Source organism: Scardinius erythrophthalmus (assembly GCF_964197995.2).
Source record: "Scardinius erythrophthalmus genome assembly, chromosome: 8".
In the NCBI taxonomy this organism is placed as follows: Eukaryota; Metazoa; Chordata; class Actinopteri; order Cypriniformes; family Leuciscidae; genus Scardinius; species Scardinius erythrophthalmus.
This window is the reverse complement of record NC_138228.1, coordinates 8,774,210-8,801,392: the sequence shown is the minus strand read 5'-3', so window position 1 is coordinate 8,801,392 and position 27,183 is coordinate 8,774,210. Positions and strand designations below refer to the sequence as shown.

The following is a 27,183-nucleotide window of genomic DNA, read 5'->3' as shown; positions in this document are numbered from 1 at the left end:
TTTCTGTTGAGACATTCAGATGGTAGAGTCAGAATTTGGCATAAACAGAATGAGAACATGGATCCATCATGCCTTGTTACCACTGTGCAGGCTGGTGGTGGTGGTGTAATGGTGTGGGGGATGTTTTCTTGGCACACTTTAGGCCCCTTAGTGCCAATTTGGCATCGTTTAAATGCCACAGCCTACCTGAGCATTGTTTCTGACCATGTCCATCCCTTTATGACCACCATGTACCCATCCTCTGATGGCTACTTCCAGCAGGATAATGCACCATGTCACAAAGCTCGAATCATTTCAAATTGGTTTCTTGAGCATGACAATGAGTTCACTGTACTAAAATGGCCCCCACAGTCACCAGATCTCAACCCAATAGAGCATCTTTGGTATGTGGTGGAACGGGAGCTTTGTGCCCTGGATGAGCATCCCACAAATCTCCATCAACTGCAAGATGCTATCCTATCAATATGGGCCAACATTTCTAAAGAATGCTTTCAGCACCTTGTTGAATCAATGCCACGTAGAATTAAGGCAGTTCTGAAGGCGAAAGGGGGTCAAACACAGTATTAGTATGGTGTTCCTAATAATCCTTTAGGTGAGTGTATGTATATATATATATATATATATGTATATATATATATATATATATATATATATATATATATATATATACACATGTTTTAACATTTAGACCACTTCTATTATTGATTGCTATCAGGATGTGAAGAGAGGTTCAACCAAGTATAACAAAAAGTGTTTTTGAAAAGCATTGCCTACACTGGCTTTAAGATTTTTTTGGTCATAATTAAACAATAAATAAATAATAAAAGTAAGTGTTTGGACCTGAAAACGTGTCCTTTGTGTGGAAATGACATACTTTTTGTTCCCGAACGGCCTCATTTGAAGCATAAAATGAATCTTATCGTACTACATGAGATCTGTATGAAAATGTCAGAACAAAAGCAGTCAGTATCGTTGTCTATATGTGCTGGATATTTGAACTCTGAGGTGAGTCTTGAGATGCGTTTATATCCATGGAAACAGTAGTAGCACAGGCAAACAGAAGGTCAGAAAGGTCAGACTTTTATGACTAGCGCGTCCCTTTAACGATTCCTGATTGGTCTCATCGGGGCTCTGGGATTGGCTACGACTGGAGCACATCTCATACAGGTTTCCAGAAAACTGCATCTTTTTGGACTCTTGTCTCAGAGACTCCCACACCGTAGCAGCTTCCTCGGGACAGCCGGCCATGGCCATATTTGCACAGTCATGAAAATCATCCCAGGATCTGCAACAGACACAAGCGTAAGGTTAAATGTTCTGAATAATAAATGTCTAATCTACAAATTAGCGAGTGAGAATTTGATCAAAATAAATCTGAAACATCCTAGTCTGGCTATCACCAGACCAAGCTCAATCTTTTAAGATTGAACATTGGTCTCGGGAGTCTGCTATGTATTTTCTACTGCACAAGAGGCGTGATCAACGGGCAAAATGACTCTGAGCGCAAACGGATAGTCCTTCAACCAATCAGACCAATGATCCAGGTGACGTACTTTGCAGAAAACTCCAGGCAGGAAATGTGTAACCAAACGATGGAATCGAGCGATTTTTGCAGGTTATGCAAAAAAAAACATGAAAGTTAGTGGTATTTACACCCACTCGAGCGAGTTGTTTGCTAAAAAGAAGCCATTGAGCATCGTCGGGAGGTTAAAAGGAATTGGACAGAGCAGTAACGGCTCTGGAATTGGATTGGATTAAACGCGCCAATAGCGTGCCAGGTGGATAAGCCAGTTTGTGATTGGTTCCTGCAAATTTGTAAAGGAAGCAGCAGAGATATATGTACAGGTTTCCAGCTTGAGCTGCAGGGTGAAATCCAATCACGAGCAGATTGGACTGGGTTTACCCAGTCTAGAAACATCCCTCATGTAGCTATAATTTAAAATAAAGGACAAATAGCACTACAGTAAGATACAGGCTTTTTCATCTGTCATAAACCTACTTAGTGTCAAGCTTACGAATTTAGATGAAAAAAACTCTGCAAAGTAACATTTTTGGTTGATCTATACTCTAAAATGAAATGACCAAGACTCTAGAATGATCAAGATATATGAATACCCATACTTAATAAATTGCATGCAAAAGTAGTACTGAACTGATGTTTATTTTTAGTAAGCAAGGATTTCAGGATTTGTTGAATCTTTAGAGATTTTTAGAGCAATAGTGATGAGCATGAAATGATATTTTTTACATATTATGTACCCTAAAAACACAATTCACTTTTTTTCATAATTAGACAAAATTACAGCTTAATCTAAGATTAATACAAATATTCTGTTCACAAGTGATGGTTACCAAGATTTTTCAGTATTTTCTGTACACATCTCATATTTCATCTTAGGCATGCTCTTCACTGTTGTCTCCTTGGTAACCAAGCACACTAATTTTTGATAAACCTTTCTGTCAAAATTATTGATTATGGTAGAAATAACATAACAACTGAAGAACAGTAACAGCTGTTGTTCATAAATAACAGTATCACCTAAATAAATTCTGAACTGATTTATGATTATTTTACTGTTAACTATAAATTATCATAGGTTTTATATTAATAATATTTTTATGATGGATTTTTTTATATATTTTAACATTGAAAGTCTGGGTCTAAAACAAGAGTAAAAAACTTTTAAGACAAAAAGTAAAAGTTCCCAAGAGTTTCACAAATTTAAATGTGACATTCATATGATAATAATGATAATAAAAAACCTTGTTATAAAGACAAAAACTAAAAGTTCCCAAGAGTTTCACAAGTTTAAATGTGACCTTGATACAAAAAAAATCTGTTACAAAGACAAAAAGTAAAAGTTCCCAAGAGTTTCACAAGTTTAAATGTGACCTTCATATAATAATAAATAAAAAATCTCTCAAGTTTTGATAAAACTCAACCCCAGGCACATAAATGTTCCCAGTGAAGAAACACTCTTTTATGTTAAAACCCCAGCTCTTAAATAGAGCGAGATTGTTATTAAACAGTGATGTATTGTGTGCAGTTCATAGTGGAAGTCTGTCCTTCATCACCGATTCTTTTCTTAAACGTCCCTCTCAGATCTCTGAGACAGGAGCAGTGTTGGCTAAGCCTGGTGGTGGAAGAATGTTACTGTAGCAAAAGATCCCCTGACAAATGATCAGACACACTTCCTGCGAACCTGCGTGTGAATGTGTGCGTGCGTACCTGTGTTTATGCATGTGTGTGTGCACGCGATCACTGAGCTCAGTGGCAGGAATAATTGTTACCTGGAGGAATAACACTTAAATAGCTGTGTTAAAGAAAGCTCTCTCCTCATTTCCTGCTCGTGTATGCCTTGAATGCTGAACGCAGGACCATATAATGCTGTCGCATAGATCACCATTCATTCGGTAAGCGGCGTAAACGTGCGAAGTGTAACGGATTGAGTCTGACTGGAGGATATACAGGAGGCTGTTCTTTAACAACATCATGCTGCTACACAATGAATACTTAAAGAGTTCCTGCAGCTACAGGGTGTGACACAATATAAAGTCATATCATAGATGCATGATCTATGGAGGGGCAGACGGAAAGAGACAGACAGGGAAATAGAGAGAGAGAGAGTCTTTAATTTGAATATCCAGGGAGGAGAAAGATGAGTGAGCAGAGGAAGAAATGGAGAAGAGCGTGGAAGGGAGCAACAGAAAATGAGATGAAAGGCAATGCAGGGAGTTAGAGAATGAATGAGGTGTCATATGAGTGAACTGGGATACTTTATATCACATTCTCCCTGGGACAACACAATGAACGGCGTACAGCAAATACTCCTGTGCTCTGAGCGGGAGGCTATATACAGAAAAGTTAATGTGCTGCTAGTCATTTCTGTTCAGCTTGACCTTTTGACCTTAGTCACTTTTAAAAAATAGTTAGAATAAGAGTTCTTGTGCCATATACAGAGAAAAATGGTCATATATCTAACTTTACATTTCATGTCATTTTACAGTAAAATACTGTTGTACCATTTTTTTTAAAGTAAAAAGAACAAATCATCTTATAATTTTTAGTCAAAAGCCCAGAATTCCCTGTGTGACCCTTCACATATGATGGATTTGTATTGTATTAATTATGTTTCCTCTTAGGTTTTTTTGTTATCAGTTATGTACATTAGGGTCAACCTGTGGAAAAGCTATACTTGTGATGAATTTATTAAGGGCAGTTGTCAGTATAATGTTAAAAGTAAGAAATGGACTCTTGGATTTACCAGTGTAAAATGTTTTTATTTATTTATTACAGTTTTAAACTGTAAATTAACATTTTTTTTACAGTATCAGTATCTACCATTTTTTTTTACAGTATCAGTATCTCTCATTCTTCCAGAACTTTGTCCTGATAGTAAGAGTCTTTTTTTTTTTTAGGGCAAATATGTGTGTCTTCTCTCTCTCTCTCTCTCTCTCTCTCTCTCTCTCTCTCTCTCTCTCTCTCTCTCTCTCTCTCTCTCTCTCTCTCTCTCTCTCTCTATATATATATATGTATGTATATATATATATATATATATATATATATATATATATATATATATATATATATATATATATATATATATATATATATATGTGTGTGTGTATATAAATATATATATGTATATATATATATATGTATATATGTGTATATATATATATATATGTATATATATAAAGGTATGCCAGACTTTCAGAAAAATGCTCTGGAAAAGCTCAGAGACTCACATGTCATCAATTATAACTTAATTTACATTTACACAATGGGAAGAAAATTAACAGAATGGAATCTAATATGATGGAAATTAAGAGCTTTGAGAGTAGTTACAATTTATGAAACCACAAAACATCACATAATTTATCAAATCAATTATTACTAAATCATGTGGTGTTGTTTAACCACCAAAATGACTCACATCACTTCATAGCAGTTGATTTCATTAAGGCTTCTTTTTTTTTGTTAGTTAAAGGGATATTACAAGACTAACAGGATTTTTATGCTCAACAAAGCAGGATTTACTTCAAAATCAAAAATACAGTAAAAACAGTAATATTGTCAAAATATTGTTACAATTTAAAATAACTGATTTCTATTTGAATATATTTTAAATTATAATTCATTTCTGTGATGAAAAGCTGGAGACTACTCAAGACTTCAGTGTCACGTGATCCTTCAGAAATCATTCTAATATGCTGATTTGCTGCTCAAGAAACATTTCTTATTATCAATGTTAAAAACTGTTGTGCTGCTTAATATTTTTGTGGGAATCATGATACACTTTAATTGAAATTCTTTCATGAATATGAAGAAGTCATTTAAAATAAACAGTGTTTTAACAGTTTAAAAGTGTTTACTCAATATTGATCAATTTATTGCTTAATTGCTGAAAAATGTATTAATTTCTTTCAAATGTACAGAACATTCATGCTTATGTTTGTGTTGGAGCAGGGGTTTTCCTTACTTGCAAATGGAGTCGATCTCCTGCGTATCCTCATCTTTTTGGGTACTGACAGAGAGACTGTCTCCCAGGGCAAGCAGACACTGGGCAAACCCTTTATAGATGGAGCTGCACTTCGCTGTGGCGGCAGCAGAACATGGACTGGGAACAAGCACTAGAACAAATAGAGACACACAACAATATAACAATATCAGTCACCGTTTTGTCCCTCATTAAAGACTTGTCGGCACCTACAGAAATGTGTCAGGCTGCAAAATTCGTATTCATTTTTAATTCATTCAAAATTCATTTAAACTCAAAGTTAAAAATAAATTCATGTTAGCGTGGGGAATCTGAGCATAACGCACAAAACAGTAACCTTCAAGATGTACAGCCCAAGAATAAAAAGAAACGTATTTTCTCATTTCAGGTTGCCAAGCCTTCAAGCCTGTTATGGTTTTTTTTTTTTTTTTTTTTTTAAAGCTCAAATGCAAAATTGATTTCTTCTAAAGAAATAGACAAGTTCATCAACAGACCAGCATGGTGACATTGAATGGCTTCCACTACATCCTTTACAGACCTGAGGAAAAACACTTCAGTGCTTTTGATTTGAGGGTTTCTCAGTTATTTGTAAATTGATTATAAAAATTATACTTCTATGTTTCCTTGTTAGAACAGAACACAGGATAATACATCTCTAACCTTGAGGATATGGGAGAACATTTCAATTGAATTGCTCTGAGCTTTCATGTGTTAGGAGCTCCAGCTAAAGCGTCAAAAAGACGATGGCATAACATTTTTTAAAGGTAGCAAAGTTTGCTTCTCTGTGCATGTACCAGTGTTCTCCCAGCATCCATTGCTCTTTGTTGTCTCTCAATCTATATAGCATATACCTATTGACAATAAAACCAAAGATGGAAGTCATAGTGAACCTAAGTGAGATATGCAGGAGGATCTTAATTAGGTCAGACAGCAAATCACCAGCACTCTCCTAATTCCCTTGAGGAAATGAATGATTAATATTTGATAGGAGAGTTTTCTCTCTCTTTCTCTTCCCACACTGCTGCAAACCTATTGATTTTCAGCCATGGTTTTTTTGCAGTGAGGTCTGAGGATTATTGGTTTCACTCATCCCCATCAACATTTAATGAAGATATGGAGAAGGAGAGAAAAAAACAAGTCATACATTAGAAAAGGAGAAGGCAAAGAACTGAGGCACTGCACGTAAATGGAAATGACTGAAGAAATCCAAAATATTGAAGTACTTTTAATAATGCCAAGGGGAAATTCAGATAACTGTCACTCAATAATACAAGACTCAATACCACTATCAATACAAAAATTATAAGTGATAAATGTAAAGAAAGCCGGCCACTATCTCAAAATTAAAAAAAAGTTTATCCCGCTTACAAGGTTACTACCCAAATAAATAAAAAATGTGGACATAACATATTGAATTGAGTGTCAATTATTTATATTGTCCCCTGTATATTATCTGAAAGCTTACACTAAAAAGTCCATTGCAATGTACAAAAAAGTCAAAAAGATAAAAAACATTATAACTATATATACTGTATATGTTTATATATATATACACTCACCTAAAGGATTATTAGGAACACCTCTTCAATTTCTCATTAATGCAATTATCTAATCAACCAATCACATGGCAGTTGCTTCAATACATTTAGGGGTGTGGTCCTGGTCAAGACAATCTCCTGAACTCCAAACTGAATGTCAGAATGGGAAAGAAAGGTGATTAAAGCAATTTTGAGCGTGGCATGGTTGTTGGTGCCAGACGGGCCGGTCTGAGTATTTCACAATCTGCTCAGTTACTGGGATTTTCACGCACAACCATTTCTAGGGTTTACAAAGAATGGTGTGAAAAGGGAAAAACATCCAGTATGCGGCAGTCCTGTGGGCGAAAATGCCTTGTTGATGCTAGAGGTCAGAGGAGAATGGGCCGACTGATTCAAGCTGATAGAAGAGCAACTTTGACTGAAATAACCACTCATTACAACCGAGGTATGCAGCAAAGCATTTGTGAAGCCACAACACGCACAACCTTGAGGCGGATGGGCTACAACAGCAGAAGACCCCACCGGGTACCACTCATCTCCACTACAAATAGGAAAAAGAGGCTACAATTTGCACGAGCTCACCAAAATTGGAAAGTTGAAGACTGGAAAAATGTTGCCTGGTCTGATGAGTCTCGATTTCTGTTGAGACATTCAGATGGTAGAGTCAGAATTTGGCGTAAACAGAATGAGAACATGGATCCATCCATGGATCCTTGTTACCACTGTGCAGGCTGGTGGTGGTGGTGTAGGTGTAATGGTGTGGGGGATGTTTTCTTGGCACACTTTAGGCCCCTTAGTGCCAATTGGGCATCGTTTAAATGCCACGGCCTACCTGAGCATTGTTTCTGACCATGTCCATCCCTTTATGACCACCATGTACCCATCCTCTGATGGCTACTTCCAGCAGGATAATGCACCATGTCACAAAGCTCGAATCATTTCAAATTGGTTTCTTGAACATGACAATGAGTTCACTGTACTAAAATGGCCCCCACAGTCACCAGATCTCAACCCAATAGAGCATCTTTGGTATGTGGTGGAACGGGAGCTTCGTGCCCTGGATGTGCATCCCACAAATCTCCATCAACTGCAAGATGCTATCCTATCAATATGGGCCAACATTTCTAAAGAATGCTTTCAGCACCTTGTTGAATCAAACACAGTATTAGTATGGTGTTCCTAATAATCCTTTAGGTGAGTGTGTATATATATATATATATATACATATACATATATATACATACACACACACACACACACATATATATATATATATGTATATAGTAATCGGCTGAATTTGAATATACAGATACAGTGAGTATAAGGGAAAATCAAAAAATCAAACCCATGATTGATGGGACTGACCAATCAGAATCAAGTATTCCAGAGAGCCATATATATATATATATATATATATATATATATATATATATATATATATATATATATATAAAAATCGGTAACACTTTACATGAAGGTTCCATTTGTTAACATTATTAATTAAGTGGTTACCATGAAAAACGCTTTAACACTAACAGAGATTAATAAATAATGTAACAAATGTCCTGCTCATTGTCAGTTAATGTTATTTAATGATTAACAAACATTACCTAATGATGAACCATTCCAGAAACATTAAAATGCAGTAAAGACCACACCACATACAAACAACAAAACGGAGCAGCCTGTGAGGAAAATGAAATCACCTAAGAAGTGGATATGCCCCAAAAGTCTCATCGGATCAAGAGCGTACAACGTTCAATTACATATCTCTGTATTTGTATCTCTGGCCGACACTCAAGCGGATTGACGAATAGTCTGAACCACTGCCTGCATTAGTAATGTTATTACTGATGTTGTGTAATCCACAAGCTCTGATATATCTGAGTGCTGTCCACCCACACACAGCGTGATCTGGCCTTACCCATTCAGCTCAGCGAGCTGTTGTGACCTAGGCGGCAGACACAGGGCTTATTTGAACCACAACATTAATTTTTAATCTGTGGTGCCAGAGATCCACGGGGAGTCCATGGGGTTCTTGAATAAATAAATTATATAAAACAGGGCACTTGCTTGAGAGGGGGCTGCAGAGAGCGAATGAGAAAGAAAAGAGAAACTGAGAAAGATCAACTATGAAAAAAGGAATGAAATCAGTAGACAAATAGGAAGCATTTGGTCTAACACTGTGCCCATGTATACGCAATCAAATTTAATAATGGAACATGCTAATATTAAATATTATAAAATATATTAATACGAAATAAAGTAATTTTTATATTAATAATTACATTCATATAAAATATGCTCTAAAAGAAAGAAATAACGGCAGTATTATATTGTATTTGTATAAATATGCAATTAAAAGAAATTTTTAAGGTCTCTCTAAAGCTGCAAAATTCATTTAATATACTCTGTTATTCATAAGAGAATAAGATTAACACTGTGTTTTAAAGCACAATACACTTCATGCAATATGAATAGTTCACTCTAGTTGTAGAAATCACAATAGATTACAATACATGTACTCAGACCATTACACAATTCATGATGAAGCATTTTAACATCATCATTTAAGGAGCATGTTATGAAACCTTGAAACAAAAACGTCATAATAAATAACGTGGTACGTTGAGAATCATGGAGTGCTTAGAGCAAAACAGTTGCATAATTTCCTGTCCCTTAGTGGGACACAATATCTATCTATCTACTTTAAGCTTTAATTTCATTATAGACTTAAAGATGCAGAATTCAGATGACCTCTGGAGCATAAGATGGGCAAGTGATGATGGAGCTGTAGGCCACAAACATGCCCATCTCCTATTCATGAGGTTGAATATGCAAGCTTTATCCAGACCAATGCTGAGCAGGCACATTTGCTGCTGAGCTTTGCAACACGTGGCTCTCGCAGACATCCCATGGGGAGCACATCAAAATAGATGAAAACCATTTTTATTTGTCGGTTTCTGAAGATTTGCATTCACAAACACGGCGGTGCATGTAAATAAGGTTCGGTGGTGTGAGTAGACATGCAGGCAAGTTGCCAAAGTATTCTCATTTAGGGTATATGTGCAATTTCCATGTCAAGTCCACGTGGAAAACTCAGTACATGAACATCAGAACATTTCTATCATGACATCTCTTGGTGGAATAGATCTGCTACAATGCTGTTATTGCTGCTGCTGCTGCTACAGAGCAAGTGTAGAGACATACTACTGCCAATTCATACACAACACACGGCTGTGTGCTGCTGCTGCACAAAAATCATATATGAAATTAGCCGTAGCCGTAGCAAATCTGTACAGCTGGAGCTGGGGAAGGTGAAGGGTTTCAGAGGAACTTTGAAAGTGTACTGCAAACTTCTATACAGCAAACATTGACCAACTATTTAAATGTTGAGCTGCAAGCTCATTGGCTCCAGAAGCAACAGGAACCAATCAGCTTGTGCTATATAATGGGAGATATACTTCTGTAAGAATCAGATTTTTTTGAATCAGGGGTGAAAGACACATATTTATATATTTGCCCTGGAAAAAAAAGACTCTTACTAGAGGTATCAAGACAAAGTTCTGGAAGACTGGTAATACTGATTCTTTGTGTGATGTAAGAGACCACATTGGGCAGAACTCATTAAGACTTTACCTCAGTGCCTGCAGGAAGCAGAGCTCACTCAAAAGCACTAGCAGCACAAGACACTTCATTATATGCAGTGTATGGGTGGTTATATATACCTTTTTGGAGAATATACAATACACTTGTATTGTCTGAAGCATCTATGTAATTTAAGGTATGGTTAAGTTATGAAATGTTATGTTTATATGAAGAGTTCAGATGCAAAAGCCTCTAAGTGCCATCTGAATTTTTTTTCTAGAATGATCATTTTTTATAAAGCTTTATATTTAAGTTTCACTTAAATGGCAATTAATAGGTAATTTGCATTGCCATTTAAGTGAAATTATTGAACTTAAATATACGAGCTTGATAAAAAAGATCATTCTAGAGGAAAATTTCAGATGGCACTTAGAGGCTTTTGCATCTGAACTCTTCATATGCAAACGAGACGTTATCTAAATTAAATATGCACTACTTTGCATAAATTTTTCGAACAGAAATCAGAACATTAGATAATTATTAGTCTAAATTCTTGTCTCATTTAGTTGATATTAGAGTTAAAGGTTTTTAAAGAGGAGATTTTATTCTCTTATTGTCACTCCATAAATACTGAAAATACAGTCAACAGCCAAAAGATAAAATCACAATTTTTAGGAATTTAAAGTTAATAAATAGTAGTAAATTAATTTAAGGCTGAGAATGATCTATGAGGAAACCCCTCTGTAAAACTAGAAAATTGAGTGTGTGTAAGTGCTGCTGAAGTGGCAATTTCTGGCTGCACGTGCAAATAAAAAAGCGTGATAAAATAAACACTTGTGTATTTTGGAGGTTTTCTTTCCACTGGTCTGAAAGAAGACTTGTTGAGTAAAAAAAAGCCCAAAACCTCAAAATTGTGGAGTGCATGAAAAACAATGCTTTTGTGATATGAAAGCAAACCTTTCAGTTTGGTACAAATTTAATAGAGGCACCTAAACTAAAACATACATATTCACAATGTTTCAATGGGCCACGTTAGGCACATGCAGAATACACAACTCTGCAGAAAGAAGGAATATTGAACTGTTACTTTGTTTGAAATGAGAGGGAGTGGGGGCAGTTTTTTTTTTTGCTGCACTATGGCAACTTTTTCTATGGTAACTGTGGCCCTCTATTGCGTCGCATCGTTAGGGGCGACAGGCTAATAAGCCTAGCAGTGACAGCATAGCGTGCGAAAGGCGAGGAGAGCCTCTATTCCCCGAGCTAACTCTAAAACAGGGCTTCCAGAGAAGCTGCCTGCAATAGCACAAACAAATTCTGATAATTAGCTCATGCCAGCAAAGTCCCCTTTCCAAGTGATTGGTTAACCTATGTGGTTTTCCATTCACACCTTCACTCCCAGAACACTGAATGGAGGGAGGATGCGGGGGATGAGAAGAAGTGCATTTGCCAGCTGTTAATTTCTTTCATGAAACCGAGGGGGGGAAATTATGGAAGCTTGTTTCCGCCACAGAATAAAACATTTTAAAAGATAATTGCGACTTTTTATCTCACAATTGCGAGTTTACATCTCACAATTCTGACTTTATTTCTCAGAATTGCGAGATATAAAGTCAGAATTGCGTGAAATAAAGTCGCAATTGCGTGTTATAAAGTCAGAATTGCGAGATATAAAGTCAGAATTGCGTAAAATAAAGTCAGAATTGCGAGATATAAAGTCAGAATTCTGACTTTTTTTCTCGCAATTGCGACTTTATATCACGCAATTCTGACTTTATAACACGCAATTGCGAGTTTATATCTCGCAATTCTGACATCTTTTCTCGGAATTGTGAGATATAAACTCACAATTGTGAGATATAAAGTCCAATTTTTTTTCCTAAGGAAAAAAAAGACGGACTTTTTTTTCTTTCTTTTTTTTACCACAGAATAGTTTATATCTCACAATTCTGACTTTATAACACGCAATTGCGACTTTTATATCGTGCAATTCTGACTTTATATCTCCCAATTGCGACTTTATTTCTCAGAATTGTGACTTTATATCTCACAATTGCGACTTTATTTCTCAGAATTGTGACTTTATATCCTGCAATTGCGACTTTATTTCTCAGAATTGCGACTTTATATCTCCCAATTGCGACTTTATTTCTCAGAATTGCGACTTTATATCTCGCAATTGCGACTTTATTTATCAGAATTGTGATTTTATATCTCATAATTGCGACTTTATTTCTCACAATTCTGACTTGATATATCGCAATTGTGAGAAAAAAAGTCAGAATTGTGAGATAAAAAGTCGCAATTATTATTATTTATTTATTATTCAGTGGCGGAAACAAGCTTCCATAGAAAATACAGGATGCGCTGCATAGATATGCAATGTAAATTGAGACAGGAACATTTTGCTATTGGATTTTTGTAACACATGACGTTAAGAGACGTTAGGAGATGTTAAGAGTTAAGAAAACTGAGAGGGAAAGAGAGTACAAATCTTCTTTAATGAGGATGTAAAATCAAGCCTGACTCGGTGACATAACCCGCACTATGAGGCGGCTTTCATAGCCCAGGTCATCCTCCAGGTGAGGAGGACTAATTGGAACCAAATGGAGCTCAAAAAGAGGTGCTAGACGAGTTTTCTGCTTGTTAGTACAAACCTGTTCAGTAGCTGCGGCATTGAGTTATATCCACTACAACACCAAAGCTCACTTCATTTTACTCTTTGTATGGCATAAGAGCAGCTGCACAACCTAAAAGAAATAAAAGCTATCCTTGTAAGCTGGGATGGTGGAAAAAGCAAATGGTGGGGAGACGCATCTTAAAAGGAACCTTTTCATTTGCTCTAATGGATGTTTTTCTCACGCACATGCCCTCAAATGCTCAGAGAGATGTAACACATATAAACATGCGCAATTCCCAAAAGAGTTTTCAAAATTTCGCAGGCCCCATGGGACTGTGGTTTCATTTGGAGACGAGAGAAAGTCGGGGAGGGATGAGAGAAAGGAAGGCAGACATCTTTCCCATCGCTAACGCTGGCTTTGATCAGGAGAAGGTGATGCGACTGCCACAATAACACAATCTCTCACACGTGCAGTCATGTCATGTGTCACTTTAAAATGTGGAAGGGAGAGGAGTAACTGACCAAATGAGACCAGATCTGCTTTCGATTTTATCTCTTTATCATCTCTCGTGGAATGGAGAAGATACAAGGGTTCATTGATTTTATGTGATAAAGGTGAGAGACTCTTAGATGCTTTAAAAAAGGCTTGAAACAGAGATATCATACTTCCACTGGCATTAATTTGACAGCTGCTATCTGTCCAGAACAAGGTCACAGATAAACCTACACAGATGAAGGAGCTCCTTCACCGAGACTCTCCCTTAAAAGCAGTATAAATTAGATTCAGATTGGGCTTGCTGGAAGAGCTTAGCAGTAAAGACCCAATTAAAATAATTTCCACATCAAATACAACTTAAGTCTGTTAAACCACCACTGAAGCATTTCAATTAATCTGTCAAAGAAATCTGACTGTGGAAAAAAATTGGAAATCTTCTGGTCTGCATTTGACTTTAGGTGTATTGCTTTTAAAAGCATTACAATTCATTTTACTTCACTAATTTCCAAGTGATATTCCACTATAAAAAAGGAAGGTGGTCGACGCCAGAATGGACCAGAGCTGCTAGCGGGGTGTGATCTCCAAAGTTACATTCACACAGTTAACAACCTTATTTTATATTAGGTGTGACTGCCCCGTCCACACAACAATTTAAATATACAGTATCTCAATCCCCTTCTCGCAAAAGCTGTAAATAACCCCTGTAGGGCCGTTCGCAGCAAGCACAATGACTATTATTATAATATTTTAAGTATAATGGTTTAATAATCATTCTAATTTTATGAGAAATGGGAAGTCCTCAACTATAGAGTGTAGCAAGTAAGACGTCAGAACCTGGAAGTCTAATTCGCAGCTGGTTCCTTCGAGACTTTCCTATGGGGTTTTATAATAGGGTTTTTCAATTTATAGAATAATAAAGCCCGTGGTAAACCTAACTCGATGATTCTTTGACATTTTGTTCTGTAACATACATTGCACACACTCACACCCCAAAGCTGTCTTATCTAGTTACTAATTAAAAATCTACTTTTTCAAAAACGTTTTCTGTATGGGAGTGTGTCATTTACATTTTAAAACCCCATTGGAAAATCTCGAAGGAACCAGTGGCGAATAGAGAGATGCAGGTATGACATCACTTTGTAGGCCAAAACGTGGAAGCGAGTTAGCATTTTAGCACTTTCGGTTCCATCGTCAATGTTTTTTTTTGAATGGTGTTTAGGTTAAATGGCTGAAATAAGGTCTGTGGTGAACACAAGCTCGTGATTTTTTTAAAGCTGTTATGTGTCTTGTAAAAGGATGTTGCTACAGAGACTACAGAGGCCGTTGAGGAGATTAAACATCATCACGCCGAACATGTAAACTCAGTCCGCTTTTACAGCCTCATTATACTCATAATTGTGCTCTTATAAACTAGTCTAACTCAAACATTCTGGGGAAATGTTTTTAGATAAAAACTGAACGAGTTGTCGGAAGCTTAGTGGTGGTGACGCTGAAGTCGAGCGACCGTAGTGTAGTTCATTAATAGCCTACCTTTAGCTTTTTACTTTACTTTTTAAGGTTGTGTTTATCTGCAAGTATCATAAACTTTTGTTGGTCACAAAGCTTGTTTTTAGCGATAATCCAAAAGCCTATGGGAAAATCCTATTGGGTTTTTGTCGAGGGAACCAGTGTGATGCTAACTGCCAGTTGGCCTACAAAGTGACGTTATACCTGCACCACTCTATATCGATAACAATACAGATGACGATATTGAAGGAATCACTTTCAGAACGTATGTTTTGACCATCAGACATTCGTTGACCAACACTGACCAATCAGAATCCACTCAACTATAAAGAACTTGAGCATTTAAAGCGGCAGGCGACATACATAGCCTAATGAAAAACAGAAAGTTATTGTCCGTTGGTGTGGAGGCTAATATAGTTATTGTTATAGTTATCTTTATAGTAATCATTGTTGGTGTGAACCAAGAACTGGTTAGTATCAATGTACGTTAGAAAGTAGTTAGTGAGGTCATTTAGATAAAGGATTACTAAAATAGTTTTTGGTGAATCGTTCACAGACCAGAAACCTGCATTATGGTAAATGTTTTTTCAATTTTTATTTTATGTTTTATTTTCTTTTTTTTTAAATATATTTTGCCATCAAAGAACTCAAACTGTGCAGTTCATCATTCTTCCAGACCCGTTTACATGAACAGATCATGTATTCACATGAAAGTCTTAGAAGTGTCATCTAGACAAAAAAATCCCTTTGATTCTCGGCTATTTTAAATGTAGTCTCTGTAAGAAGCTAACGGGAGCTGTCTTTATACAGTGACAGAGGAAGAGAGAACAAAGAATAATAGTTTTTATGCTAAATCAAAAACCCTTTGACAGGTTGGTGTGATTTCCCTGGTCTCCATTTCACCCGAGTCTAATAAAATCCTCCAAAAAGCTGTGAATAAACAAACCGGTATGTAATATTCCAACATCTAATCTCTTTGGTAGAACAAGAAATAGGGTAGTGATTAAACAAGACAATATTCAAACAATCAAAAGGAGCAGTCTGCGGGGGCTATGGGGTGGGGTATCGTCTAGAAGCAGCAAAACACAATTAGGATGCAAAACTTGAACGCATCAGTCATGTTTAACTGAACGTTTAAAACTCTCCCCTCTCATTTCAGTCAGACGGTGAAAAATTATGACTACATTAAAGCTCTGATATTAGGCCTTAATATCCATCTCTCCCTTTACTCCCAATCCGAAGGAGGAAAAGATTCCCAAGAGCCTTTTGATCATATGCAAATTCTGTTTTTTAAATGTTCTTTCATCTGGCCATGTTGTGAAGTCAGCCTTCTTTATACCGAATATGAAAACCTCACTTACTTCATTAAGGAGAAGTCTAGAATGTAAAGTAAATACATAGCAAAAATCTGCACTCCAAAAATAATCATTGTGATTTCCAGCCACACTGATTTGAGTGTTTTTTGCAGTGGTGTATAGACAAGGAATAAAATAAACAAATCAACAGGCTAAGGATTAGAGATGATCCGTGAGTAGGGATAAAGTGGTTCTCAATTACATTTCAATAGAGAGTAACAGTAGGGTTCAGGAAGCAAGATCCCATTTATTTTCTCATAGAGAAATTGATTTTAATGTTAACTCATAAACCTTTCTACACAGACCTGACCTACCATGAGCTCCAAGGTTGGAAATTGATGATATATGCTTCTGTACAAGCCATAAGTCAGTTTGATTAACTTAACAATTAATTTATATATATAAAAAATCATACTTAATTGGACAGAGAGGTGGGCATCCAGAAGTGCTTTCAGCCCAGTAGTAGATTGGAGGTTTATGCTTTGATTGGATTTGATGAACAAACATTTTTATCTTCATATTCTTTCTTTTTTATAGCTTCATTTTTTTTTTGTCTATTTGTTTTGTAGTATTGGCTTCACAGTATGTGGCACTGTCTGGAACCGCTGCTGCCTCCATTTTAATTTTATTTGTTCTCATATCGCCCACCTAAATTCCCATCTCTGGATAGTAACACCACTGCTTTTGCAGCAGTTTTAATGAATAAAGACAATACAGGTAAATCAAATCCAAACGCAGTGTAACAGCTTTGCTAAACCAAGACAATAACTGACAACTCAAGATAGAAACACAGGGAAATATACACTGTAAAAAATTTGCTGTAGTTTTGCAGCTGTTTGCCAGTAACTTACTGTAGATTTAAATTTATGTTATTTACTGGCAACAGTTTGTTCAAAGTTAAATGAACATTAAACATTAAAAAGTCTTTGTCTTTAAAGAATAAAATTATAAAATAACAATCTAATGCAAAGCATTCTGGGAACCAGAAATCTTCATCAACCTTTTTCTGTTTTTTTCCTTCAGATTTTGGTTCCCAGAATGCTTTGCATGAGGATGTTATTTTAGTTTTATTCTGTAAAGATAAAGACTTGTTAATGTTTAATGTTCATTTAATTTTGAACAAATTGTTGCCAGTAAATAACATCAATTTAAATCTACAGTAAGTTACTGGCAAGTAGCTGCCAGTAATACTGTAATTTCTACAGATTTTTCTAACAGTGTACCAGAGCAAATGAGCAACTAAATAGGACAGGTGAAGAACACCCTCACAAAAAAATATTTTTTTTCAAGTGTGCTATTATTATACTTCTTTTAAACTAAAATAAGTACTTCAGAAATATACTTAAAATTACACTATACTTTGACTTCTGTTTTTGCGGTAACTCTGTATATTTCTATGGCATCGCTGTCGAATAATTAGTAAGAGTGGATTTACTTAGTGTAGAGTTACTGAACGTTATCATGAGAATTGTAATGTTTGAAGTGGACGTCATAACATATGTCAGTAGACCGGGATGATTTTAAAACGAGCGGTTCATTCATAAATTCATAAATCCGTTAAATCTTACTTTCATGCTGTGGAAATACAAACCGGAAGACAGAATACAACAAGTCCAGCGCTGAAAAGGGGCGGGCCTACATAAGGTCTATAGAGAGCCTAAGTCCCTCCCCTTCCGGTGGACCACCATGGGACCTTATTTCGGAAAAATATTGTATGGTAGTCAATGGCAAGAGACAACAAATATTTTGATCTCGTTTGAATTGTGCCCTGAATTACACATATGATGTTTGTCAATTTAAAAGATACATTTTAAAGTCAAGAAAGTTGCAATTTGATGTAAAACTGTTGAGGTATAAGACTGTGAAAATACGTAATTACAAAGACTACCTTTTGACGTCCTACCTTTTCTCTCAATGAATGAAGCTAACTTTAATGAAGCTAACATCTGTCATTTTTTCTATAGTCTTACGTTATAATCGTAACATTACGCCGTCATGCCTGAGTGTTTTGTACCAGACTGCACACAGACTGTTGGTGACGTACATAGTGCGAGACGAGAGATGTAGTTCATTGAGCGATTTTCACATAAAACTAAACGTTACTCTTCAGTTTTATGACAAACTGCGACTTTCTTGACTTTAATAATTATCTTTTAAATTGACAAACATCATATGTGTAATTCAGGGTACAGTTCAGACGGAATAAAAAGATAAGTTGTCTCTCGCCATTGACTACCATACATATCTTTTCCGAAATAAGGTCCCATGAGCCGGAAGCGGAGGGGAGGGACTTAGGCTCTCTATACTTGTACTAAATCTTTTGATTGAGATAGGCCTACTTAAAAGTAAGTATAATTAAAGGGATAGTTCACTTTGAAATTAAATTTTGGTATGTTTTAGCTTACCTCAAGGGCATCCAAGATGTAGGTGTCTTTTTTTCCGCAGTAGTTTCAATTTTGATATTTTTAGGTCAAACCGTTCTTGTCTGTCAGTCATATAATGCAGGTCTATGGTCACCACCTCAAAGAGCATGCACAGAGAAGTCCAAATTAAACAATTCCCCATCGTAAGTACACATTGATGGCCTAAGACACGAAATGAGCAGTTTGTGTGAGAAAACGAACAGTATTTATATCATTTTTACCTCTTGTACACTTTCCGGCGCATGCACAGACTAAGCCAGAACGCGCGCACACGTCACACACCAGGATGCGCGCGCGCCCTCAGATCACTTGGACGTGGCTGTGAATAAGAGGTAAAAACGATATAAATACTGTTCGTTTTCTCACACAAACTGCTCGTTTCGTGTCTTAGGCCATCAATGTGTACTTACGATGGGGAATTGTTTAATTTGGACTTCTCTGTGCATGCTCTTTGAGGTGGTGACCATAGACCTGCATTATATGACTGACAGACAAGACCTAAAAATATCAAAATTGAAACTACTGCGGAAACTATCTACTTACTACTATCTACTTAAAGTACAGTTAAAGGTATATTTCAAGTATAAAAAATAAAAATAAATAGGAACATAGTAATATACATAAAGTGCAAAAATAATATATAAACTGTAAACTATAAGTATGACGTTAAGTTCACTTACAAGTATACCTGCAGTATAAAACTAGAAAGTGTACTTTCATAATCTAAAAAATGTGCTACAAGTATTTAACTAAACTATCAGTATACCTAGTTCACTTGTAGTAAGTATAGTTGCAGTAGAAATGAAAAAGTAGTACTGTTACACTTAAAGTATACTTAAAAGTATACTTTTACACACTAAAAAGTGAGCCAATTTAGTCCAAAGTATTGAAATAGTTAAATTACAAGTATACAACAAGTACATTGATATTAGTATACTTAGGCTACTACTTAAAGTATATTTAAAATATACTTGACCTTTACTTAAATATTAATAAAATTAACTTTAAGCATACTTATTTTTTGTAAGGGCATAATTAGTAACCATAGAAACAGTCAGTAACTTGGGAAACAGGAAATACAAAGGTCCGTGTAACGCTTCACAATTCAGTTTTCAGACCATACAATGCAAATGCAAAAATGAAAAATTGAAACCAGACATTAATTTTTCTTGTTTTTCCAGTACATTATCAATGGATATTTGCCTTTTTCTCCCCTTTTTCAATTTTACTTTTGCTAAATTGTGACTTCAGAAACAAACATTCGAATAAATGAAATCTAACCGATTTTCTATTTGTCCATTTTTCGTCTTGTAATTTGCGCCGTGGGCGGTACCATTAGCACGGGGGTGTGGCCGTGGACTAACTTTACTATCATTTCATTGATGTAACTGCTTTATTTACACTGCATGCACGTTTGAGGAGAAGTTTAAAAGACGGAACACAGGACGACATTTTTCACCCGAAGTGCCGTAACTTTTATTATTATTATGTAATTTACAATGCTTCATGAAATGAGTCTTTGTCTTATAAATGTACACTTTACGTCTTGTACCATACAATTTTGCGATCTCAAAATTCCGGCCAGTTGATAATACCTAGAATATCAAAATCGACTGCTGGCGGTAGATCCTTTTCCTATTTAGCACCAAAACTTTGGAACAGCCTTCCTACCATTGTCCGGGAAGCAGACACACTCTGTCAGTTCAAAGCTAGATTAAAGACACATCTCTTTGACCTAGCATTCACATTATACACTATAATTCAATGTTAGGCTGCATAGATAAGGTCAGCTGGAACCGGGAACACTTCCCATAAATCCTGATGTACTCGTTAAATCATGAGAAGAATGGCATTTACGCTAATTTTAGTGTCTTTGTTTATCCCGAGGTTTTCCCGCAGCCTGCTGGATCCAGGCCGTATCCAGATCTGATGAAGGACCTTCACCTGGACCCGATCCAAAGCAGTGCTGAAGCGCCAACTAGTCTCTCCCTATGGGGGATCCCTTTACCACTCTACAGATAAAGCGTCGTCGGGAAAACTCAATTCGCGTATCTACCCCGAACTGATAAAATAAAATAAAATTCTGTATCAAAATTATAAGGAAACACCAGTACTTTGTTTAGGCTTGGTTTGTAGGGAATTCCAAACCTGCGCACATATATTCAAACGCACATAACTATAGAACCAATTCTTAATGCGCACGTGAACGCCATCAGCGTTTCTCACAGGTTCGCGTTTAAAGTTTGTGTAGAGAGAATGGTGTCGTCTTAGCGGCCCCTAATTTAACAACAAATGATCGATGCGACGGAAGCGAATCAATCAAAACTTACTATAGCTGGAAAATAACTTTATTAAAGAACCGCTATAAAGCCAAAACAATCTTACCTTAAATTATACGTTTATCTCTGTAAAGCTGCTTTGAAACAATCTGCATTGTTAAAAGCGCTTTATAAATGAAGATGACTTGACTTGACTTGACAATTTTCAAATAATTTGTTGCTTGAAATCAAATGTTATGATTTCTTTCAGAGCTTGTTGGTTTGTTCAAGGCTTAGAAATCTTTACTGAAGAATATTTTTAATCTCCATAAAGTAAATTAATAGGAAAATAACTGTACATATAGACCCAAGGCCACTGAAATATGGGCTGTTGTGCTCTATTCACATTATGAATCTTCATTGACCTATGATGCACTCTTGTTATCACCGTAACATAAATGCACCTGCCCCTTGACCTTTTCACTCCCTCATATTGATGAGAATAGATTCAGAAACTATAGAAACAGTGGGTTTAAATTTAAAAAAAGAAAAATTCTGAATGGTTGTTAAGCCAGGAAAAGAGGCAGCAAGGCTAAATACTAAGAGCTCCGTACTATACAAGCCAGTGAGTCATAATGTTTTTTTCAATGCTATTTAATAGGAAATAACCAGAACATATTTTTATTTTTCATAGAAATCTGCAACGCTGTTCTTTGAAATAGGCCACACAATAATTGAACCTCTTTTGGTGACCACTTGGCATTGGCATTCAATTTGAACAAGGGCAGAAAAAAACAAGTATGTTATTGAACAGATTCATAGCAGGGACATACAAAATCTAATCAGCAGAATGCTTTATTAAAGGATGATCAAAGAAACTGATGATAAATTATGATAAAATGATAAACAGGCCCATCTGAAATGATGATTGGTGTAAATGGCACATCTAACAAAACCGCTAGATTGTGATCCTTTGGTTAATTAGGGGAAAATGTGCTTTAGCCGGTCATTATCGCCAAATAAACATGACAGGTCCCCAATGCAGAGCCTATTATATGGCAAGACACCAAATAAATCGATAAAATCAATATGTGGACATTAAATAATATTTTGAGTTGAATTATTTCATCTTATCAAGACAAACACTTCAGCAATATAACAGTAAAATTCTGCGATAAAACTTTCAGTTATTCGTATGATCTGTCTGATAAATATCTGAGCGCTGAATGCCATTGACCAATCAGAATGAAGTATTCCAGAGAGCGGTGTAATAAACTACTTTTGTATGAGATTTATGCTAATCAGATTGTTTTGGCTTTGTTTCTTGTACAACTTAGAGAATTTTATGTACTCACTGTTAAAAGTAAACTTCAAAAAGGGGATATATTGGAAAGCTAAATGGTGCAGTGGTGTGCTGGGGCAGTTGTATGACAGCCAGGGAGGGGAACCGACTTGACAAACTGGTCAGGAAGTGTGTGTCAGTGTTGGGGAGGAGGGTGGACTCCGTAGGAGATTTGGTGGAGGAAAGAATGAGGAGCATGATGAAATCCATCCTCAGAAATAGGAGCCACCCACTGCATGACACTGTGGTTGCCCAGCAAAGCAGCCGCAGTGACCGATTCCTCTCCATGAGTTGTAGGACTGAGAGGTTTAGGAGGTCATTTGTTCTGGCCGCCATAAGACTGCATAATGGATCTGTTTGAAGTGTATTAATTATTTACTACTAATGATAGTAGTTTGTTCTGTGACTAATTGTTATAATCTGTGTTTTTATGAGTGTATTGAAGTGAGAATGCTTGTTAGTTAGCCAACACACACTATATGCTGCTGGACGTCTGAATTTCCCCTGTGGGGATGAATAAAGGCATCTATCTATCTATCTATCTATCTATCTATCTAAATTGGCAAAGATGACTACTGACATATGCTTTTTGTAAGCATTATAACTCACTGGTAACACAAATGTGATTTTCATTGCACAGTATACGCAGAGAACGGACTAGAGAATGAATGCAGTCAAGGTCTTTTTGAAGGTTCTAGACAGAAGCATCTGGCGAAGCAGCTTTACATTATTTACAATTGAAACTTGACAGGGGAATCCACCTAGCTTACACCATTAAAGATTCATTATTGTGATATAGTTTATGTACAGATCTTATGTAAGGCAATACATAAGTATAAATAGGTCTTCTGCAATTAAAGTGTCTGAGACCATCACAGTCTCTACTGACTTGAAACACAGGAAAACCAAGACAAACAAGCCCACCAGAGTGGTGCAAAGTCTGCATTTGATTTTTTTTTTCTTTCTGTTGCAGAGCAGGGAATCAGATGCCACCTTAAATTAGTTTTAACCTCAATAGTTCTAATAAGAAAGACTCTGAGGCAATGAAATCAACTTTTTGGGGTTGGAAGTTGGGACCCAGGGAAGGCTTTCAGGGAGACTCAAACAGGTGGAGATGCTATTCTGGGCAGTGGATAGTTCTCTCCTCCCAGGCAGTGTCAGAGGAACAGAAGCAGATTTCCTGGAAGTAGATTGTGTTCTACAATAATGACAGAATTGGAGCTGTAAGGCTGTATATTCTGGCGACGGGCCCGTGCTAAACAAAAGTAGCACTCAAACCCCGACTTAAGACTTCACACAGGAGAGAAGTCGAGGTCTTTCTAAATGTACACTGACACCCACTGTTAGCACGAATGTCCTGTTCTCTACCCTTTCCTGTATTTCTCCTTCCCTCGAGTGCATGGCCTGGAGACTGTGGACCCTAGCTGGGGTGAGCGTTGAGGCCATGTTGAAACTATTTTCCATCCACCGAATAAATGAGCTTACTGCTAAGATCAATAGACGTTCCTCTCGTCCTCTCTGATGGAGAGTAAATGCGAGGTTCATTGCACTGGACACTAACACAGTGACCCAGTCCTGGTCTAATGAGTTTTTATCGACTGCAACATTGAAGTTCCCAGCTGTAACTTATCAGGGTTAGTGCATTCTTCCAGGCATACAGGCTGGGCCTCTTCCAAGTGCGGCAATCTTCTCTCCAAAGGCCGCGGCATTCTTCTCCTCTCTCCTCTCTTCCTGTCTGCACAATTCTTATCCATTCTACTGTCCTGTTCTCTTGTCTTTTTATTTCTCCTCATCTGTTCATTTTTCATCTCATATAATCTCTTCTCTTCTCCTGTCTCGTCTCCTTGTCTCATCATTACTCATCATTCACCTTGTCGTAACGCATCTCATTTTATTTCTTCTCTCGTCTTGTCTCCTCTCATGTCATTTCATATAATCTCATCCCTTCTATTGTTTTGTCTCCTCATCTCTTCCCTTCTCTCATCTAATCTCTTCTTTTGTCTTGTCTCCTCAATGCTTCCCTTCTCTCATCTCATCCCTTCTTTTGTCTTGTCTCCTCATCTCTTCCCTTCTCTCATCTAATCTCTTCTTTTGTCTTGTCTCCTCAATGCTTCCCTTCTCTCATCTCATCCCTTCTTTTGTCTTGTCTCCTCATCTCTTCCCTTCTCTCATCTTGTCTCTTCTCTCTTCTTGTTTTCCACACTCATCTCTTTTTCCTCATCTCCTGTCTCAACTCTTTTAATTTTGCAGTCTTGTGGTTTCTCACGAGGGTCTCACGTATTCTCGTCTTATCATCTATTCACTTATCTTCTTCTCTCTTCTCCTTGTCTCATCATTACTAATTTCTCCTTATCTTGACTCATCTAATTTAATTACTTCTCTCATCTTGTCTCCTTCTCTTATGTTTTTTCAGCTCATCTCGTCTTATCTTGTCTCTTTACTTCTCTCTTCTTGTCTCATCTCTTCTCTTCTATTGTCTTGTCTCCTCATCTCTTCCCTTCTCTCATCTTGTCTCTTCCTGTTCTCCTTCTCTCTTTCCTAATTTCTTGTCTCAACTCTTTTAATTTTGCGGTCTTGTCCCGTCTCTCTTATTCTCGTCTTGTCTCTTCATCTCTTAACTTCTCTTCTTCTCTCTTCTCCTTGTCCCATCATTATTCATGTCTCCTCATCTTGACTCATCTCATTTTATTTCTTCTCTCATCTTGACTCGTCTCATATCTTTCCATCTCATCTCGTCTCCTCATCACTCCACTTCTCTTCTTGGCTCATCTCATCTAATCCCTTCTTTTTTCTTGTCTCCTCATCTCATCCCTTCTCACATCTTGTCTATTCTCTCTTCTTGTTTTCCACACTCTTCTATTTTTTCCACGTCTCTTGTCTCACCTCTTTTAATTTTGCGGTCTTACCTCGTCTCACGTATTCTCTTGTCTCCTCATCTCTTCACTTTTCTCCTTCTTTCTTCTCCTTGACTCATCATTATTCATGTCTCCTCATCTTGACATCTCATAAAATTTCTTCTCTCATGTCTTTTCATCTCATCTCTTCTCTTCTCTCTTCTTATCGAGTCTTCTTGGCTTATCTTTACTTATTTCTCCTCGTCTCCTCGGTTTGCCTGGTATCGTCTCCTCATCTCTTCACTTTTCCCATCTTGTCTCGTTTCATGGTCTCATCATTACTAATCTCATCTTGACAGTTAATTTCTTCTCTCATTTTTTTCATCTTCTCCTTTTGCCTTGTAATGTCTCATCTCATCTCATCTCTAATTTTGTATTCTTTCATTTTTTGTATTCTGTTCACAACTAAACTTCCTTATCTTCCTCTCTGTCCATCCTGTGTGTTGTTTTCCCAATCCTGTGAGACCTGTTTTTATGGTGTTCCTTTCTCTTCAGATCATCTCTGTCAAACTATCCATGCTTGTCATACAATAGCTGTTTTTACGGAAAACCACAGTGAGTGTACGTGTCTCAGCTCAACTGGTTCAAAGGGTTAGCCATTGAGGGAGCAGTCAGTCAACCGTGATCAAACAAACCTGACAGCCATATTAATCTTTCTTTATGTCCACCTCCACAGCGCCACCGTAACAGAAAAGACAAACCTGAAGGACTATTTGGCCCTTTCACTCAGATAGTTTTTCTAACTCTCTATAATAATAATAATAATAAAAAGCAACAGCTCAACTGGCTTAAGTTCCATCATGAAATCAAAATGGACAATTCTTGTTTTTATGGAATATTGCAGTAATTATTATAAATGATTCATCCGTAGATTCCGTACACATCATTATTTTTTAATTCATGTGCGCTTGTAATCTTTAATCAAAATGACTTCCCCTCCCTCTTGCAGCAACATCTCCTCTCTTCTCTGATGACATGTTTACTGGCACGAGGGCGGGACAACCTGTCACTCACATGAGATCGACCAATAACAAACCACAACAAGTCCAGCCCTACATATTTTCTTGTTCAAAAAGCCGTTTCACTCAGATACATACATCTCAATAGGGAAGAAAAGACCATCGAAACGTCCATTTCAAGCCGAACTTAATTTGGCCAGTGCACTTCATCCATTATAGTTACAGGAGGAGAATCCAAAGTCATGTGTGACAGGAAAAATCAGTTTGTATTGTAACATTATGATGTTCCCTTAGGATAATCACATTGATATGTAAAAGATATATTCATTGAAGTCAGTCAAATACACTATTTTAAAGTACCAGTAGACTTTATGAAAGTCTTTCTTCCCATAGTCTTTTTAGTTGTAAAAAGTGCAACAAAAAAAGTGTGATGACCGTATTTGGCAGCACATTTAGCCTCCATATGTCCCGAGGGACTCAGCGAGCTTCTTACCTCTGATGCAGATATGCAACCCACACAAAATGTACCACCTGGGAGATGGACTGCAGTGACCTTGTATATTCGGCTGAAAACACATGATCCTTATGCACTGCAGAGTCTGCGTCCAATTCAGCTGCCTTTAATTACCCCTGCAAGTTATGTCATTGTCTTTCCCTCAGACTTTCTCTCTCCTGTACACGCACACAAACCACATGAACACAAATG

At 36.8% G+C, this 27,183-nt stretch overlaps 1 protein-coding gene across 1 annotated transcript in view; it reads right to left on the bottom strand.

Annotated features, from left to right (window-relative positions):
- Window positions 1–939: 939 nt before the first annotated feature.
- The window catches only part of nrn1la (neuritin 1-like a), a 32,153-nt gene continuing 5,909 nt past the window's right edge, over window positions 940–27,183 (bottom strand). Inside the window, exons 2-3 of the mRNA XM_081372381.1 lie at window positions 5,484–5,634; window positions 940–1,285 (exon numbers count right to left, since the gene is read on the bottom strand). Of these exons, the coding sequence (XP_081228507.1) occupies window positions 1,024–1,285; window positions 5,484–5,634 (413 nt within the window). The 3' untranslated portion in view covers window positions 940–1,023. The remainder of the gene's footprint in view (window positions 1,286–5,483; window positions 5,635–27,183) is intronic.